The following is a 20,381-nucleotide window of genomic DNA, read 5'->3' as shown; positions in this document are numbered from 1 at the left end:
ATCCATGAGATAGTTGGTTCGATGACTTCACTAGAGTGGTCCGCCGGCAGGCGCATCACCACGAGCGGTTGGTCGCTGGAATCACTAAAAGAAGATGGGGGTATAGACACCTTACCCTGTGATTCCGGAATCTGCGAGTCTGGGCTCTGTGGGTCCTTCTCTACCACAAAGATGTCCCCTTTGAGAGGGTCTGGAACCGTTTCTGTAACATGGTTTTGGACACACGGGTCCCCTGAGGCCTCTGGAATTATGACAGACTGATTAGCAGTGTAACTCACTTTTGTAGAGGGGTCAGGCCTCCCTTCTTCTTTCTCAACTGGCTCCGTAGCCTGGGGTATAATAGGCTTCAAGAACCGTACACCGCAGCATTCACATTCGGGCTCCCACGCCAGTGCACCTCTATGACAGTCACAGGTGGGACTAAAGCACTGTACACCCAGTTCTCCGCCTACCTCAGTCGTCTTTAAGTCTAGCGGTAACTGGGACATGTCGGCTCCCTCGTCATAGGCTTCTTGCAGGCAGGCACATTAGCACAAGGACATCTATTCCTGGCGCTCGCCAGGGCACATATACATTAGGGTGTATGTCCTGACAGTCTATCTCATCCTCAGAGAACAAAGAGTCTATTACTGCATCACTGTATGGTTGAAGAACACAGTACTTGCCCCCCCTCTTGGAATGTGAAGGAGGGGCAGCACACTCTTTCAAGGAGTGATTCTGGCTCTGCACTGCGTCACTCAGTTGGCGGGGGTGGAGCTTAGGTTTTCCCTCCAATCCCGGACAGTTTTCTTCGACACAATTTAGTGCAGGCTTGCAGTCAGCAGCACGTGCGCTCTCCTGCTTTGGCGGGAGACGCCATTTGGCTGGGTCGGCGTAGACTAGGGGGTACCCCTCAGACGGGCCCCTGGGCATACACATGGCAGACGGTGCCTCTGCCAGGCATATATCCGCAGTGGGGATTGCCACAAAAGGTATGGTTTTCCATGTGGACGTGGGATCCTGTTCTTCATCTAAGACACATGCACACGGCCACCCAGGAATTCTACTGCCACCACCCGGCCAGGTTCCATACATTGCCTCAAAGCCCAGGCAAGGACCTCGTGTCTGGACTTTACAAACATGGTGAAAAATATATTGGACAAATTTGAAAAAAAATGGAACAGGGCACCCCAGGTCTATCTCAGCAGCGCCTCCAAATGTAACGGGTATTCCCCCTCCCCCAATCGCAGATATGGTGTGGGTGTGGAGAACATACAGTGTTACTAGGTGTGGTGCTTTACCTGCTTGGCTCACAGGAGGGCTGAGCTTCCGCCACGGGGAACCTGGGGCAATTATATTAGGAGTAAGAGTAACACTGTACTCGGTGCAGCACCTCCACCTGCGATGGTTCCTAGCAGAGCAGGAATGGTTCCTCGCAGGACACATACAATAACTCACACACCGTAATGTATAATAACTAATACCTTTACTTGGGAACATAAGAACCAATAACCAATGATAGAATAACAGGTGTCCCTCTCTAGAGGAGACACTAACTAATCTGACACGTACTGCTGCGGCAGCCTTTTTCTTACCTTTGCCACTAATTGGCCGGGGATTTACTCCGGCTGGCGCCGTGACTAAACAGTGCGCCAGCCGCATCCCCTCCGTGCTTCCCCTCCACTTTGCGAGCATTTTTGTTCCCCTTCCCGACCCCCTAGCTGCTCCTGCCTTTGCCCCTCTGCTTCCCCGCACCCCCGCTTACCTCACTTCAACTTCAGGGGTGTCGGGGAAGCCGGGCGCGCCACGTGACAGTGACGTCACAGTGACGCGTCGACATGCCGCCGTCACCACGTGGCCCGCACGCGTCCAGCCATGCGGTAAAGGTAAGAATTAAATGTGACGCCAGTGTATAACTCTCCCACCTTCACTGGGTGATCCCACCCCGTGTCCAGTAATCCCCCACACAATGTCCAGTAATCTATAGAGAGCGGATATGTGTGACTGCGCAGTCACTAAGGAAACTACTAGGCCTGTTGGTGCACGTGTAGATCAGAGTTACCTGCGTGCTCGGGCCTGCAACGGACTTCACAAAGGATCTGCCGCTTGGTGATCTCCGTCTGATCCTGTGGTTCGTTGTCCGGAGTCCGCCAGGGGCGATCCCACCCTGGAGATAGTCTCTGTGGGCCCCGACTGAGCCCGAACCTCTTCCAGGGAAACGCAGTGTCCACTGTGTCCCTATCTAACTCTAGCGCTACTGTGACAGGATCCCTAACCTAGGGCCTGTCCCTGTAGAACCACAAACTGGGGAGTGAGGACCTATCTGGGACCTAAGGGGTTAATAGCCTGCTCCGCTCCCCTAACTCTTCCCAGTCCTGACTCTAACTAATATTAGCAGCGCCTGCAGCAACGCACTGCAACCTGCTGGATGCTTGCAGCAAACGTGCTGCACAACCACTATGCCTTCTTGTCAGGCCTCACAGCACTGCCAGCCGTGACCCTGACAAGACAGTACACACTCTCACTAAGGGCAGGGTCCCTATCTTGGGCCGTCCCTTAGCAATTACCCACTAACCTGGTGGGGAGTTGGGGCCTACCTGGGATGTGGGGGACCTTACGCGGTACAGGAGCTTCACTCGCTCCCTGCACCCTTCCTTCCCCTTCAGCTCCCCAGCTCAACTAACTAGCGTGGGCTCAGCGCGCGAAATGTATCCACTCCTGCCTGGGAATCCTTGGCCCTCATTGGCCACTATCAGGCACCTGGTGTCTCCCTCGCTAGGCCCTATGGGAATTGTAGTCCTGGGGCGCCTGTAAATACACTGGGGCCGCGTGCGCGATTCTCCTGCGCATGCGCGAACATTTAGGTGCCGCCGCAAAGTCTCCTGGGCTTTTTCTGCACTCTCGCGACTCTGGGGTACCTTCTGCGCATGCGCTATCACTGCGCATGCGCGAGTATCTGCAATGGCGGCCCCCGCTAGCCGGGTGCGCCGCCGAGACTCTCAGCGCTCCCTGCACTGGCCCCCACCCTCGCGTTGTGCTGCCGGAGCTCCAGGGACGCCGAGCGCTCCCTGCACTGGTCCCCACCTTTGTGAACAGCCTGCGGGTCCGTCGCTGCCTCCGACAGCACAGCGACCGCGCTGACACAGAGGAGGGGTGTCTCTGGTGGTCTAGGGGCACCAATGCTACACTTGTATTATTTGTCATTTTAACTCTATGCCCGGGACATACTTGAAAACGAGAGGTAACTCTCAATGTATTACTTCCTGGTAAAACATTTTATAAATAAATAAAATAAAGAAATATGAATAGATACATTTATATGCAATACAGCTAGACCAAATGTAGGAAAGAAAGGACAATGGTACTGTAAATTTTACTAGACATGTGCGAACTTTTCGCACGCTTAATCAAACTTGGCAAATACTGTATCACCTATTTCAATTCAACGACGAAGTTCGCTTCGGTACCAAAGTTCGTAGCAAATTCGATTAACGATGAAAAGTCAATGGGCAGTGCATTTTTTTTTTATTGAATTCTTTCACTTTTTCGAAATTCAATCAAACTTGTAAAATTATATTTATTTTTTTGGCTGCTATCTATCTTTTTCTTTTTAACTAGAAGTTTGGGCACCAAAAGCTACATTTTGGAGAGTTTGATTGGACCTGCAGAGAAGTGAATGTCGGTAGGTTCGTACACCTCTGTCTTTTGCCTCCCCACATGCACACAGACATGCTTTCCTGCGGATAAAGTTCATCCCTAAGCCACTTTCAGAATCAGATCGCTTGCTGGGGCATAGACCAAGACTTCCAATTACAGTGTAGGCGACACCAGATCACCCTGCTTCTGGGGTGCATTTATTAAATTACCAGATGGAAATAGGAAAAAAACAGTATTACATTTGTAGATAAGAAAGGGACCTAAACAGAGAGAACATCCGATAGTGCCCCTGGATATAAGTGCTTAGCATAGACACTCAATGAAACCATGACAGTCTTTTCTTGCAAAGAATCACAAATTGCCAGGAGAGCCCTTCTAATAATGTTAAAATATGGGTATTTCTGCAGTAAAAAAAGGTTAAAGTAATCTAGAAGGGAGCAGTCTCCAGCTTTGCCTGCTATGTGAGCGGTTTAATAGCACTTATAATGTACCGATTGCTTGCATGTTATCCTACATAGTGTTTGCATATCTATATTGATGTTTATTGCTGGTGTGTGGGATACATGGAGACAGGCTTAATAGCAGGAAATCTGGATGCAGGATTCTGTGTGTAGATCTGGATGCAGGATTCTGTGTGTAGATCTGGATGCAGGATTCTGTGTATAGACCTGGATGCAGGATTCTGTGTATAGATCTGGATGCAGGATTCTGTGTATAGATCTGGATGCAGGATTCTGTGTATAGATCTGGATGCAGGATTCTGTGTATAGATCTGGATGCAGGATTCTGTGTATAGATCTGGATGCAGGATTCTGTGTATAGATCTGGATGCAGGATTCTGTGTATAGATCTGGATGCAGGATTCTGTGTATAGATCTGGATGCAGGATTCTGTGTATAGATCTGGATGCAGGATTCTGTGTATAGATCTGGATGCAGGATTCTGTGTATAGATCTGGATGCAGGATTCTGTGTATAGATCTGGATGCAGGATTCTGTGTATAGATCTGGATGCAGGATTCTGTGTATAGATCTGGATGCAGGATTCTGTGTATTGATCTGGATGCAGGATTCTGTGTATTGATCTGGATGCAGGATTCTGTGTATAGATCTGGATGCAGGATTCTGAGTATAGATCTGGATGCAGGATTCTGTGTATAGATCTGGATGCAGGATTCTGAGTATAGATCTGGATGCAGGATTCTGTGTATTGATCTGGATGCAGGATTCTGAGTATAGATCTGGATGCAGGATTCTGTGTATACTGTAGATCTGGATGCAGGATCCTGTGTATTGATCTGGATGCAGGATTCTGTGTATTGATCTGGATGCAGGATTCTGAGTATAGATCTGGATGCAGGATTCTGAGTATAGATCTGGATGCAGGATTCTGCGTACAGATCTGGATGCAGGATTCTGTGTATAGATCTGGATGCAGGATTCTGTGTACAGATCTGGATGCAGGATTCTGTGTACAGATCTGGATGCAGGATTCTGTGTATAGATCTGGATGCAGGATTCTGTGTATAGATCTGGATGCAGGATTCTGTGTATAGACCTGGATGCAGGATTCTGTGTATAGATCTGGATGCAGGTTTCTGTGTATAGACCTGGATGCAGGATTCTGTGTATAGATCTGGATGCAGGTTTCTGTGTATAGATCTGGATGCAGGATTCTGTGTACAAATCTGGATGCAGGATTCTGTGTATAGATCTGGATGCAGGATTCTGTGTATACTTAGAGGGCTTTAGAGTACAGATGGGCAAATAATGTTGATGGATTTGGATCCGCCTTGGATCAACCGGTTCTTTTTGTCCGGATTTCCACAGATCAGTCTCCAAAAGGCCAATCTGCATTTATGGATTTAGTTATTTTTTTTAAGAGAGAGATATTGTGGGTTGTTGTCCTGTTCGGTCTGACACTGTTCCAGTCATTCGGATTGTAGGGGCACATCCATTCATTGAATTATTTTATTGAATTACACTTTTGTGTCTCTTTTTATTTATTATTTCTCTACCATCTATGTATCCCAGTTTGGTACATTATTGGCCGTACCAATCAATAGGGCACACATATTTTTTTTTATTTTAGAGTCATATGTTCAGATACATTTTTATTAAACTCGGATCACACCGCTTTAGCTTGTTTTCTTTTCCCTATGGCAGAATACTGCTTAGTGAATCTGGCCCACTGTCTTTATCCTTTATAAGATTAGAAGTACTAACTCACGTCACCATCTCCATTTGTTATGTTACTTTCTCTCTACACCTGCTTTAATTGCTGCGCTTCACCTTGTGTTTACCTTGAGTGAGAAGTCTGAGTTTGAAAACATTGTTTTCTGGAATCTCACCTGGCCTCAGTAACTCACAGCCTTCAGTACATGTTACTTGTGCAAGAAGTCCTTTCAAGGTTACAATCAACAAAAGAGATATCCCTTGGAGGTTTGCTAGTTGTAGACAGTGTGCACTGCAACCCATCAGCTGGTTTAGCTCACACCGCTAGCGCTATGGCCTAGAAAAACAGTGGTTGTGAGTTCGAGTCCTGTTGGGTCTGACACCATTCCCCTCATTAGGTTGGTACCTTAGGCTTATTATCTATATAGCTATATAGTTGATATGGAAATCCATTTAGAAAATGTGGGATGGGACTCATTTAAACATTTAAATATACTTTGCATAGCCATTGGCATATCTCCCAGCTGGATACCATTTTAAGCACAGACATGTTGCCCTAATGTGTTTATATACAACTGGAGACACTTATTACATTTGAATCTTCTCCCTCTGGTTCACCCATCCCTACTTTGGAACAGATGTGGTGTTCCACTCCGCAGAGCATATGCGCCACAGAAATATAATGATTATAATAATTACTATTGTTATTATCCTATAATACACCATTAATAGAGATGGGGGAAAAAAAAGACCAAACCATATTTGCAGCAGATAAAGATCCGTTGTTTAATCACAAACGATGCATCGACTTGGATACTATTTCACTATTATAGCATGGGCTGGACCGTGTGTTACATTACAGAGCCACATAAAGACGTGTGTTTGTAGTCTAATGAATTTAACTTTAGGAAGTAGATGCCTCCAATACAGATATATGCTCATACACAGTATTTCCTGTGTGTCTACGACCTAGTGCGGTCTGGCATACATCCTACACCTCGGAGCTGGATGGTCCTCAAGGAGGATGATCTGGTGGTAAAATGGTAATCTAGCTTCTTAATTGTGCAAATGATTACAACTCTGTAATTGACAAGTTAATTAATTACTTGCAGATGTTCTATGGGATTTTTAGATCCAGCCACAAAAATAACATGTCAGTCTACAAGCTGATGACATAGGCAGAACACGTATGTTGTGTAGCATTATTTCATTGAGAGAGATTACAGGGCTGGAGAAGGCCCCACAAGTGCCAACAAACTAACATACTGTATCATCATGAGACAGAGACCAGTTCTGCTTTTCCGAGCCTCCATGCTCCATAGAGCTACAAGACTATAGTGTACTGCAGTGTTTCTCAACTCCAGTTCTCAAGTACCACGAACAGGTCAGGTTTTAAGGATATCCCTGCTTCAGCACAGGTGGTGCAGTCTACACCACCTGTGCTGAAGCAGTGATATCCTTTAAACTTGACCAGTTGGGGGTACGTGAGTGCTGGAGTTAGGAAAACACTGGTGTACTGGGATTATAGGTAGAAAATCAGACCTGGACTGAAGCCTTATGATGATGACATGGAGCCAGGCCGGGAATGCCAAGGAGGCGACTACTGAGTAAGTGATAGAGTCGTTTCTTAGTACTAATCGTCTGTCACAACAAGCTTAACGCGGCATATTTCTTCAATGTTTCTAAATACTCGGAAGTTGTAGATTATTCCTCCAGGATTACTGCAGGCTTTGAAAGAGCAATTCACTATCTTGCCATCTGTGGAAACAAAATACCATATAGATCAGTTGACACAAAAATACCTATACTGTACATACACGCCATACTGTTTTCATTCTACTGTAAAGTCCAGGGACAGATATTGTAATAACTAGCACTACGTACAATACATTGTTTTGGGCCCTTATATTTATTTACGTTCATAAATAAATACAACAAAAGACAACGGTGCCCAATGCTACATCCAATTGACAAAACATATAAAGTAATAAGTTTAAAGTTTGAATACTTCAATAATAATATTTACTTGGTTATTTAGTTAAACCCTTTGGCCAAAGCGTCATAATCCTGCATACCACGTCAAGGTATAACCACAATTTCTGAGTGGTAACAGATAGATGGAGGTAGGTGGCACCTCCCCCCAGAGCTCACTCCTCCTCACCTTTTTAACTTGGGAGGTCTTTTCACTTTGCTGCAAAGAACAGGACCTACTATGGTTCTTTCCCCTCATACAGAGGTAAAGGGAAGGGTTCACCGTGTAGTGTAGGACCTGCATTTATTTTGGTTATACCTTGACGTGGTATGCAGGCTTATGACGCTTTGGCCGAAGGGTTTAACTAAATAACCAAGTAAATAATATTATTATTGAAGTACCGGTATTCAAACTTTATACTTATTACTGTATATGTTTTGTCAATTGGATGTAGCATTTGGACACCCCTGTCTTTTGTTGTATACATTTGCCACGCCCAGTAGCACTCTTTTTGACATAAATATATATTCATGATGTGGTGGGTGTGGGAGTTTGAGCTGGCTGGGAATGCGAGTCAGAAATAAAACAATTTGATGTAATTTACAATAGATGCAATGAGAACCCATTGAAAAGTGTTAAGCATCATTTGGTGGTTCTGTGGCCTACGACATTTCAATAATGGAGCACTTTCACTAAAAGAAGTTTCTAACTACTGTGGCTACAAATTCAGGTTAGAAGTGGCCCATATTGTTGAAAGCATATATATGTACATACATATACGCAGTGTTCGACAAGCCTATACATTTGCACGCCCCGGGCGAGTGAATTTAACATCGTGGCGAGCTCCTATTGGCCCAAGCAGCACACGTGTGGTACTAGGTGGCGAGTAGATTTTTTTTGTTTGGCGAGTAGATTTTTTGGTGATTTGTCGACCACTGCATATACGTATACAGTCGGCCAATGCAAGAAGGGGACCGGCCATCCACAAAACCTTGTATCAAACATAAACCCAGATTCACTCCATTAGCGAATATAACTTCCGGTCCTGATTAAGCACCCCATGCACACACTCCCTTTCTACTTAACCAATCAGGCCCTGCTCAAATGCACACACGCCTCTAAACTCAACGACAGGGCCACCCCCGCTCAACCATTTGGCTTTATTTCCCGTTCAACCAATAAAGCCCCACACGTTTTTCTAAATCCAGGAAAATTGGCAGTTTCAGATTTAAATGTTCGGGTTTTTTTTTATTAAATAAAATTGCTCAATTTCCTTCCGAATGTTTTCAATGTAAAGTTGACAGTATGTTTGTTTGTTTTAATTGAAGAAAGAACTTTTCCAATAGCACCAGTTATGCTTTCAGGTCTATAGCTCTTGACACGTCTGATTTTATTTCCAAAAGTACCATTATTATAAGTGGTTGACAAATCACCCAAAAATCTACTCGCCGAACCAAAAAATCTACTCGCCACCTAGTCACTCCCCCAATCCCGCCCTGCTTGGGCGGCCATGAGGAGGTCGCCATGGGGTCAAATCCAGTCGCCACGGGCCTGTAGTTGAATGGATTTGTCGAACACTGATTATTATTATAAATTATTTACAACTCTGTAACACATACAATAGCCCTGTACCACACCACTGGGATTACCTTTCCCAGGGAAAAGCCGTTTAACCACCAACATTACTACTTACACATCTTTATTGGCCAGTATAGCAGAATTCTAATGCAAAGGAATACCTGAAAGTATGGCATTATTTCTGCCCATGTAAGAAACGTGTATCAAACATACTGTAGGTGGAAGACTTGTGTCAGAGTTTGGATGAGATTGCATGTATTAAGCCCCCAACACTACAAATCATTACCTGGTTTTTTCACAACACCAATATATTCGATACACTGAGTCTCATCTCCTCTACATTCCATTCTCTCTACATTGGTGCATCCTTCCAAAGTACCCTCTTCGTAGCAGGAATTGCACGTTTTACCTTGGAAAACTTCATTATCCACAGGCACTAAAGAATCATGATCACAAACATCCATTAGTTCCACAATTAGGGGCATTCAGAAATGACATTAATTCCTTTCTGATCAGTGGTGCCTCTACAATGCACGGCATGGTCAACAATTTAAATTTTGGTGGATTAAGCAAAATCTCTAGGGTTTTCTAAGGGTCAGTACAAGGTTTCTCTACAATGCCCACTAAGATATTTCCCCTGGTGTGAATGCAATGTCATTAAGCCTTTCACTTCCACATCAACCAACAATGCATTTCTTTACAGTGTGTTGCCATCCTCTCCCGTGTCATTCTTAGTCGCTTTTTTGATCCTGTGCGCGTGCAGATTTGTTGCAGGTGCATTTACATTATCATCATTGAATTGTACACTAATCAGTATGTTAAATATGTCACTAACATATACACCTTCTATGTATCGGAACCGTAAGCAATTTAATCAAAGTTACTACTTCTGAGTTAATTTGTAGCATTAGTACCGCTGTATGCTGTATGCTGTATGCTGTATGCTGATTCTCTCTAGGAAACATTACGTTTATTAATACCACTGGTTCAGTAAAGTGGTTAGTAGGAACATTATTTTAGGACATCAGTAAAGTCTTACTTGACTCCCTAGTTGGCAACAGCTCGATATATTCTCCTTAAGATTCTCCGTTGTTCACATAAGACACTTACGTTTATATTCCTCGGTGTTGCAGTTGTCTCCAGAACAGCATTGTAAGTAAGATTCGGTTTTAAAGTAATGGTCAGAATAACAGAGCCATCCACCACAGGGCAAGTCTTCTGCACAGCCCTTGTATAATGTGGGATACTTATCTTCACCTGAAGTGAGCGTAAATTCAGAATGACATCACGATTAACAGAGCTAAATGTTTTCTCCCATAAAGAATATAGTGTCGAGCGCTCTATGTATCGGGAATAATAATTATAACATTATAACACAGAGATATATATATATATATATATATATATAATAAAAAGATCACTTGTGAGCACATACACATGTCTTAGGCAGGTCTGCAACCCTGCCTTTCACCATTATCCCCAGCATACAGTGCTTCCACTGCAGCAAGGGATTCTGGGAAATGACATGCAAATGAGCACACCAATGTGTCACCTTTTGTCTGAAGAACCATTGTTACATGGAGCCCATATAAGCTAATGCTCACTGTTAAAACAGCTTTAAAGCACAGCATGGGAATCAGATGCAAAGCCAGAGAAACCATTCACAATCATGTTTAACCTTAATGGGTATCATCAGTGTGAAGTTGGTTGTACTGCTGCTGGCTTTGCATTTTCAAGACTGTAGGGTTTACCATCACGTTTTAAGTTATGGTAGGTGAAAAAGGCAACAAGAAACAAATAGCAAATAAAAGATCACTTGTGAGCACATTCACGTCTTAGGCAAGTCTGCAAACCTGCCTTTCACCATTATTCCCAGCATACAGTGCTTCCACTGCAGCAAGGGATTCTGGGAAACGACATGCAAATGAGCATGTCTGAAAAACCACTGTACAGTACAACCGACTTCACACTGATGATACCCGTTCAGGTTGAAACATGTCTGTGAATGGTTTCTGTGGCGTTGCATCTGAATCCCATGCTGTGCTGTAAAGCTGTATGAACAGTGAGCATTAACTTATATGGGCTCTAAGTAACAATGGTTTTTCAGACAAGAGGGGACACATTGTGTGCCGATTTGCACACACGCACACACACACATATATATATATATATATATATATATATATATATATATATATATATAGTCAATTAATCATAACTTATATTTCTGAATGTTCTGTTACTGCTTTCCCTGGGGCATCTGCTCGATATGGGGAAAGTAGGCACCTGCCCTGTCAAAACTGGGGCATTTTCCATTCTGCACCTATGTATCCAAGTACTTTTCTCCAATGTTTCCCTGTCTGCCCCAGCTTGAGACTTGGGTAGTGTCAGTAAGAATAGTTGGGGAGCGGGTTAGATCAGGGGCGCTCAACTGCAGTCCTCAAGTCCCCCCCAACAGGTCAGGTTTTCAGGATATTCTAGCTTCAGCACAGGAGACTCTATCGGTTCCAGCTTCAGCACAGGTGGCTCAATCAGTCCCAACTTTAGCACAGGTGGCTAAATCAGTCCCTGCTTCAGCATGGATGGCTCAATCAGAGGCTCATTCTAAGTCTTAGACTGAGCCTCTGATTGAGCCACCTGTGCTGAAGCTGGGATATTCTGAAAAACTGACCTGTTGGCAGGTCTTGAGGACGGGAGTTAAGCCCCCCTGGGGTTAGGTGTCACCGAATGTTATACATCTTATTATAATATCTGCATCTCTTTCAGACATTCCTTCCCCCTTTTATTTGCAAAACACATCTGCCATATTGGAAGTGTAAAATTCTGCATCGGATGTAAGAAACTGTTCTTAATATACAGTATATTTAAAACCAGAGACATAACATAAAACACAGACACAGCTCAGTGCACATCCAGTGAAACCTTAGAACTTTTGCAACTAATTTTGACAGATTTACTATAAATCATTCTTCCTGGCAATGCACAGGTTATTAAGAATCTATATTAGTGTTAGGGACCCTTGAAACGTGGTCTGCCGTGCAGTTGGCTCAAGGGCTTACAACAATTTGGCCAAAATGTTAAACTAAAAGACCATTTTATTTATTAGTTATTTATACATGTATATTTAGGCACTGTACTGTGTATAGGTTTTACTGGATGTGCACTGAGCTTTGTCTGTGTTTTATGTTCTGTCTCTGGTTTTAAATATATATATTGCCATGCTCAGTAGCACTCCTCTGTGAAACTTATATGCTTATATATATGTTGTGGTTATTTTGGGGGTTCAATATGAGCTTATAGGTGTTCTGTATGTAATATACAGTATGACGCAACTCTACTTTAAAAAAACAAATGTAGCCGTGTGTCAAGAGAATAACAATTAATGTCAAAGTGTGTCAAGACACACTTTGCTCTGGGTTGATACATTGATCTGCACATAATGTACATAGGGAAACATCAAGAGTGGATCCACAAACGTTCCCCAAACCTTTTGAGATGTCTAAAATATCACAATTTAAGTGCTTTCTACTTTTACCCCCTTTTCTTCATACGTTTCCCATTTAAAGATTATTGCATTGTTTGGTATCGCTCAAGAATTTGAAATTCATGGTGGCTTCAATGAAAGATGGACCGGTTCTGAAATATGAACTTCAAATGAATTTTGAGATCTGAGCAAAATTGGAGCCAATGCCAGAGAGAGTCATTAGTTCATTGTCTTTTTGTTTTAAAAATGTATTTATTTCTGTTTTTTATTACATCGGGCAAACTTCTCGGACACAGGAACCTGACGAACTTTTGCGAAAGAGTTCCATCGTTTTTCAGAGACTAAACCGGTCAAGTTTCAGCAAAATGGAAAACACAAAAGAGTTTGAAATCAAAAACTAAAACACCAGCAAATGTGCCCACCCGTAGCCTGGTATTCAGCTGGTTTTTGATATAATCAGCACGCATCCTTTCTCTATTCTGAGCAAGTTATCGTACAGAGTTTTAAAAATGATACTTACCATATAGAGCATAACCGGACATCACAACACATTGGGCAGTCTCATCATCCCCGGGATTCTCATCATCCCCGGGATTCTCATCATCCCCGGGATTCTCATCATCCCCGGGGTTCACAGCATCCCCGGGGTTCACAGCATCCCCGGGGTTCACAGCATCCCCGGGATTCTCATCATCCCCGGGGTTCACAGCATCCCCGGGGTTCACAGCATCCCCGGGATTCTCATCATCCCCGGGGTTCACAGCATCCCCGGGGTTCACAGCATCCCCGGGATTCACAGCATCCCCGGGATTCGCACCATACCCGGGATTCACAGCGTCCCCGGGATTCACGGCATCTCCAGGATTCACACAATACCTGGGATTCTCAGCCAGCACAGACTTCTTACCGCACTTTACAAACGTCTCAATGCAAGTTGTTGAATTGTAGCTCATACAGCTCCAACATCCCCGGTTTTCCACTAGAATATAAAAAATATCAAATAACTACTGTATTATCCCACCATTTCCCCACTACTACTACTAAGATCAGTATCTCCCTCTGACCTTTCTAGAAGGAGATACTGACATGTCAATTACGGTAAAGTGGGAAAATGTTACAGACCTGTGTACTATGCCACTAGTTCACCAACTGTATATAGCTCCCGGTGGAATCTCTGGGCACTAATAAGAAACATTAATAATTGTCACGGGTTCATGTTGGTGAGAAGAGGAATTTGTAACCATGGTAGTGATGTATTGGATTTGAAACTTTGGCTGTTCCTTTCTAGAAGAGAAAATAAGAGAAAGAAGAGGGGGGGTGGGGGGGTGGATCACGGAGCCTGATTTTCCAGCTAACGAAAGAGACTGGGATATTTTTTTATATTTGACGGCAGAGACCAGCTGTGATTAATTAATCGGCCTGCCTCCGCAAGGCAAATTGAAAGCCAAGATTGTATGCATTAAGAATTAAAGGTTATGTTATAACACATTTGTAGCTCAACAGGCTACAAGTGTAATAAGCAGTGCCGTCTTAACGCATGGGCACGCTGGGCAGTTGCCTGGGGGCCCCACGAGCATAGGGGCCCCATGCTAATCTATGCACAGACCAGAATTTAACACACATTTTCCAATCACCCGCCTCAACATGCAAATCTCCCGCTAACTCCGTAGAAGGAGAAACATGACGACTTGTAGCGGAGAGTTGGAATGTCTGCATTCGCCAGAGACATTTTGCAGGGCCCAGTGCACGGCTTTCCCCGAGGCCTATAATGCTGTTAAGACGGACCTGGTAATAAGGGCCTTTTTCTGTCTCTCATTTGAGCTTGAATTTATAATTTTTTTCCCCACCTGTATTTTAACTAAGGTTGAGCGAAGGTTCTCGTTCTCTTCCTAAGGTAAGCCCTTTAGCCTTGGGGGCGGGCACAATGGCCACAGATGCTGCTAGCTGACAAATTCTTTTTACAAGAGTCATGAAGGAGGACACATGGTAGTGGTGGTAAAACCCTTAAGTTCAGAGAAGGAAAGACTAGGGCTGGCTGGCCGGCCATCACCTGAGGAGGGGGAGGACTTGCAGGGATACACAAGGGAATGCCTGGGGGTGAAAGCATCATAGGGGGGTGCCAGGGGTGGGTGTGCCAAACCAAAAAACAATAAGGCTATGTGGTCAGATAAATAATAGGTGCAGACCAGGTTTGAGGAGTGCAAAGCTCAGAAATGATCAAGAACTAAGATAGGGGAAAAGTCTGAGCTGAAAATCATGGCAGAATGTGGGGATAGCTACTAATTTTCTAGCTAGCAAAAAAGGCTGGGAAATGTTTGACATTCACAGGCAAAGATCAGCGGTGATTACGGTAATTAAGAAGCTTGCTGCTGAAGCCTTCCAATTGTACAGCTGGAGAGCAGGTCCCCGCCGGGCAGACCTGACCGTTTAGCATTAGGCTGCGGCCAGGCAGGTTACGGGCGTGCTGGCGCTCGTGCGCTGCGCCCTGCTCGGCCGAGCAATTCGTGGCCATCTGGGTGCGCGCTCACGACATCACAGAGCTGGTTAGCCCTCATTGAGCGAACCGCTCAAGTGACGCGCTTGCGAGCAGCAAAATCAAATTTGCTTGCTCTAAGCGCCGAGCGGGTGGCAGGCGCTCGCTCACGCTGGCCACACACATTGCCGCAAAGTGTTTCATCACGGCCAGCGTGAGCGCACGCGCCCGCTCAGCGCCGCCGAGGCCTTGGTTTCACTCTTGCAGTGTCGTCACCAGTGTAGAACTTAGACAAAATGCTACAATTTAAGATGAGTGCGGGGGAATCTATCTGTAGGTAACTGGAATTCCATAAGGTCACGTAAAGCAGCAATATAGGTTAATGTTTTTAAAATATACACATCTTTTATTGAATTATGGGCTTGAAGCAGGGGATCTCCAGAGCTGAACCCAGATAATTTCAGCTCCAGGGACCCCCTGCTTCCAGAGATACTTACCTCCGTAGGGGGCGCCGGTAACTCTGTGCAGTTTAAATCCCCCCGGTCATGCGGGCCAATAAGAAGCCACACCAGATGATGTCACGGCCTCCTGTTGGCCCATGTGACGCAGAATATTTAAACCACCGTTAGATTAAAGAACACAGATTCTCTGCCTGCAGGAGATACCGGCACCACTACGGAGGTATCTCTGCAATCAGGGGGTCCCCGGGGGTGAAATTAATAGGGTTCAGCTCCAGAGACCCCGATTCAAACCTGTAATAAAAAATAAATATATGTTATTATTTTCAAGTTAACCCATATTTCTGCATTAATTGCAAATCCCCAACAGTTATAAAACTGGATCACAACCTTTGTTCTTTCCTGCAGACAGCAGACCAGTTTCTCATGTCTAATTCTCCCTGTTACTATTTCTCTAATACTATGTTATTGTATGTTAGTTGGATGTTTGTTAGTTAGACTGCAGGAATGACAGAGGATTCATTTAATGTGACAGTATATAACGCTGCAACTAAATGCTCTGGAGCAAACACCATCATTTAATCACATTATGCTATTGCAGAAAATGAACAATGTTACCTGTGGCTATGACAGCCAAGAAGACACAGATTGCAAAAATAAAATATCTCATAATGATGATTGAAGTGGAGACTAGATGCTTCTTTCTCTGGTTATCTAAGAGTTGTAGAAGAGAATGCTCCTGGTGTATATGGAGTCCTGGTATATATACATTTGGTGGTGGGAGGAGAAGAGACCGTCTCCATATGGAATTGATTATTTCCATTGAACTTATGTGGCAGAGGAGATATTCCAGGTTCGCTATTTGGCAGTACCACCTTTTTACGCCTTCTGCAAAGACTGAGGGCACCAATAAAGTTGGAAGGAAAAGATTGATGGCAGCACAGAGAAATTAAAATTAAGTGCATTTTGATGCCAAATGAAAAAATATTAAAATTGATATTTACAGAAGGTGTTACTTGGCATATACACGTAAATGATTTTTAAACTGCTCTTTTCTATTAGCCCAAAGAGTAAACGATCAATGTTACATGCAGTTTGAAACATCCACTAACAGGATTGGAATACTGAATACAATTCAAAAAGCAAATACAATGGGATTTTGCTAAAACTCTGAGACCACTTTGTAGTGGCCCTAGAGGACACAACTACAAGGCTTCAATTGAATCAACTCTAGACGAGGAAGGGACGTCCATAAAAAGCTAGGAAACTCATACAAGTCTGAAGAGTCCCAATAGGAGTCTTGAGTTTTGTAATGTTGACTGATAAGTTAACTAAACATTGAGCAATGCCTACTGGTTCATACCATGGGATTGCAAGATGTGTATCTGGATATATTTGCCCTTGGGAGATGCTGGATTTGGTATTGAAGAAGAATGGGTTTGGATAATAAATGCAATTAGCTTTTTAGCAAAGCTCTTAGGACTTTGGCACTAATTCTACCATCCACACCGCAACGTACTGTAATACCCAATATGAATTGAGTACCAATTAGGGAAGAGGCATTATCTGGCACAACCAGCACATTATCAGAATATGAAAGACATTGCTAGAGGAAATGTTGGACCCCACAGTTTGTGTGATATAATCCTTCTCCCAATCAACATATTGGCTGGAGAAAAAACATTGTCCAGTGGGGTGCTTTTGGTACTCACCCCTACTGCCCCTACCCCCAACCAATATTTTACAATCTAGGTGGAGCGGGTATCGCTATTCTCTTTCGTTAGATTATTTGCCAAGACCTTAATTGGTTTCTCCCTGAGAAATATTCCCTCAATCCCATGTAAAGCAAGGGAAAATGAATAGATCTCCCACATTTTCCAAATCTCCCTGAAAATAACTTGTAAGTGTTGGCTAGTATGGATATTATAGCATATAGTATGGAAATAGCATAGAGTTAAGTTTACAAATAATACATGGTTACAAATACAGTTACATAAGTGAACAGGGTATACACTATATCAGGGAGGCGCAAACTTTTTTCCCTGTGCCCCCCTGCCGGCGGTCCCCTCTCTTCTGCACCCCCCTAACCCCCACTTACCTCGGCGTCATGACGTAATGCTGCCATAGCAACGTGACGTCACATGACCTCGATGCCGCGTTGCCATGGCGACGCGTGTGGTGCCAAGGTAAGTAAAGGTTTACAGAGGCCCTGCAGCTCCCCCGGCACTTAATTTAAGTGCCTTCAGGAAGCGCACAGGGCCTTTGTAAACCATGCGTCCCCCTGCCGGCTGTCTCGTCCCCCCCCCCTGGGGGTCGCACCCCCAGTTTGTGCATCGCTGCTGTAAACTACACCTAGTTTGGCATAGGTTTTGGATGTCAGCATGGGCGTCCGCAGGAGGGGGTAAGGGGGGGGTGCTTGCCCGCCAACAGGGGGGGCACAGGGGGGACAAAGGGTACTGCTTCCCGGGCCCCGTGGGTCAGGCCGGGCCCCCTGTGCGGCCAAGCACCAGTTAATTAAATTAAAAAAAAAAATGGCGCCGATTCTCCGCGGTCCCGGCGCGCATGCGCAGGGCAAGCAGGGCCCGCTTCCCCCCGCTCCCAAAGTGGGACGGAGGGGGAAGTACAAGCCAGGCTCCTCTGCGGCCCGCTCCCCCTCCCGCTCCCAACGTGGGATGGAGGGGGAAGTACCAGCTCCGCTGCGGCCGCTTCCCCCCCTTGGCCAGCTTCCCGCGCACCCACCTCCCACTTGCCCCCCCCCGAGCCCTCCTCCCACGCCCCCTCCCCAAGCCCACCTACCGTCCCTGGCAGCTGCCGTGGGGATATCGGGGGCAGAAGGGGATATCGGGGGCAGGAGGGGGAAGCGTCCAGCGACAAGCTGCACCCACCCGGTCAAGGTAAGTCACCCCACCCAGTCACTGTCACCCTCTGTCACTGTCACCAACTGTCACTGTCACCATCACCCACTGTCACCGTCACCCACTGTCACTGTCATCGTTACCCACTGTCACCATTACCCACTGTCAACGTCAACCACTGTCACCCACCAAGTCACTGTCACCCACCCAGTCACTGTCAAGTCACTGTCCCACCCAGTCACTGTCACTCACTCAGTCACTGTCTCCCACCCACTGTCTCCCACCCAGTAACTGTCTCCCACCCACCCAGTCACTGTCTCCCACCCACCCAGTCACTGTCACCCACCCACCCAGTCACTGTCACCCAGTCACTCTCTCCCACCGTCATTCACCCACCCACCATCATTCAACCACCCACCATCATTCACCCACCCACCATCATTCACCCACCCACATTCAACATTCACCCACTCACTCACTGTCATTCACCCACCCACCATCATTCATCCACCCACCTACCGTCATTATCCCACCCACCCACCCACCGTCATTCAACCGTCATTCACCCACCAACCGTCATTCACCCACCCACCCACCCACTGTCATTCACCCACCGACCCATTGTCATTCACCCACCCACTGTCATTCACTCACTCACCAACTCACCCACTGTCATTCTACTGTCATTCACCCACTCACCCACCCAGGCAGGCAGACACATGTCTTTTGTTGAAAATATAAAAATAAACAGGTTGCCTTGTAATGTTTTATTCTGTAGTACAATAAGAAAACAGTTAAGTAAAAGTTGCGCTCTAAAAGATATTTTTTCGTGGTAGGTGCGCTATGGGTTCGGGGGGGGGCGCTATGGGTTCGGGGGGGCCTGCTCCTTTCATTTGTCCTGGGCCCCATGATTTCTGTTGGCGGCTCAGCCTGGATCACTCGCAGTCCTGGGCTGTTTTTGGCATTTATGGCGCCGTACAGTACGTTAACGGCGCTATAAACGCCAAAAACAGAGTCTGGGTGGACCGGGACGGAGGTGGGTGGACCGGGACGGAGGTGGGTGGGTGCCCCTGGCGCCGCGGCAGGCAGCTAGTGGTAGGCTAGCCTATGCTGCTACGCAGGAGGAAGCGCAGCGCACTGTCATTGGTAGCACTCGGGAGTTTTGCGGCTCTCATTGGTAACACTACCTACCAATGAAAGCCGTCTCACTCCCAAGTCGGGACCAATCTGTGCCGCTGCGGTTATAAATTATGCCCCCCCATGAAAAAATTTCTGCGGACGCCCATGGATGTCAGGGTATCAATGTGCATCCCAAATGTTAAATGGGACTCAAACCATAAGCCCAGGTATTTAAAACTAGTAACAGGAGTTAGGGTGGTGTTATTGTTGGTTCTGATTTGAGCTCGTCCATTGGAAGCTTTAAAAATTTAGTCTTGGTCCCAAATACCATTGTTGCAGTCTTGTCAGTGTTTAAAAACAGTTTCTTTTGGGAAATCCAGTTTTCAAGTTTCAAAAGGTCAGACTGAAGTATGTGTTCAAGGTCGGAGAGGCTATGGCTGTGTGCATATAGGATTGTGTCATCTGCATACATGTGTATTGAAGCATCCTTACAAGCTGTAGGAAAATCATTGATGAACACTGAGAAGAGTAGGGGCCCCAGAACAGAGCCTTGCGGGACACCACAGGTGATATCCAGGGGGTTGGAGTTAGAGCCTGAGATGGACACATGTTGGGATCTACCTGATAGGTAG

At 45.4% G+C, this 20,381-nt stretch overlaps 1 protein-coding gene across 2 annotated transcripts in view; it reads right to left on the bottom strand.

Moving 5' to 3' along the window:
* Nucleotides 1-7,278: 7,278 nt before the first annotated feature.
* The window catches only part of LOC142497870 (uncharacterized), a 44,703-nt gene continuing 31,600 nt past the window's right edge, over nucleotides 7,279-20,381 (bottom strand). Inside the window, exons 1-5 of one of the 2 annotated variants that reach the window (XM_075606266.1) lie at nucleotides 16,394-16,553; nucleotides 13,365-13,823; nucleotides 10,471-10,617; nucleotides 9,647-9,796; nucleotides 7,279-7,568 (exon numbers count right to left, since the gene is read on the bottom strand). In XM_075606266.1, coding sequence (XP_075462381.1) covers nucleotides 7,444-7,568; nucleotides 9,647-9,796; nucleotides 10,471-10,617; nucleotides 13,365-13,823; nucleotides 16,394-16,445 — 933 coding nt within the window. In that variant the 5' untranslated portion in view covers nucleotides 16,446-16,553 and the 3' untranslated portion in view covers nucleotides 7,279-7,443. Of the gene's footprint in view, nucleotides 7,569-9,646; nucleotides 9,797-10,470; nucleotides 10,618-13,364; nucleotides 13,824-16,393; nucleotides 16,554-20,381 lie in introns of those variants that run through there. The other variant, XM_075606267.1, reaches the window with a different exon arrangement.

This window comes from Ascaphus truei, chromosome 6, assembly GCF_040206685.1.
Source record: "Ascaphus truei isolate aAscTru1 chromosome 6, aAscTru1.hap1, whole genome shotgun sequence".
Classification (NCBI taxonomy): Eukaryota; Metazoa; Chordata; class Amphibia; order Anura; family Ascaphidae; genus Ascaphus; species Ascaphus truei.
This window is presented reverse-complemented; position numbering and strand designations above follow the sequence as displayed.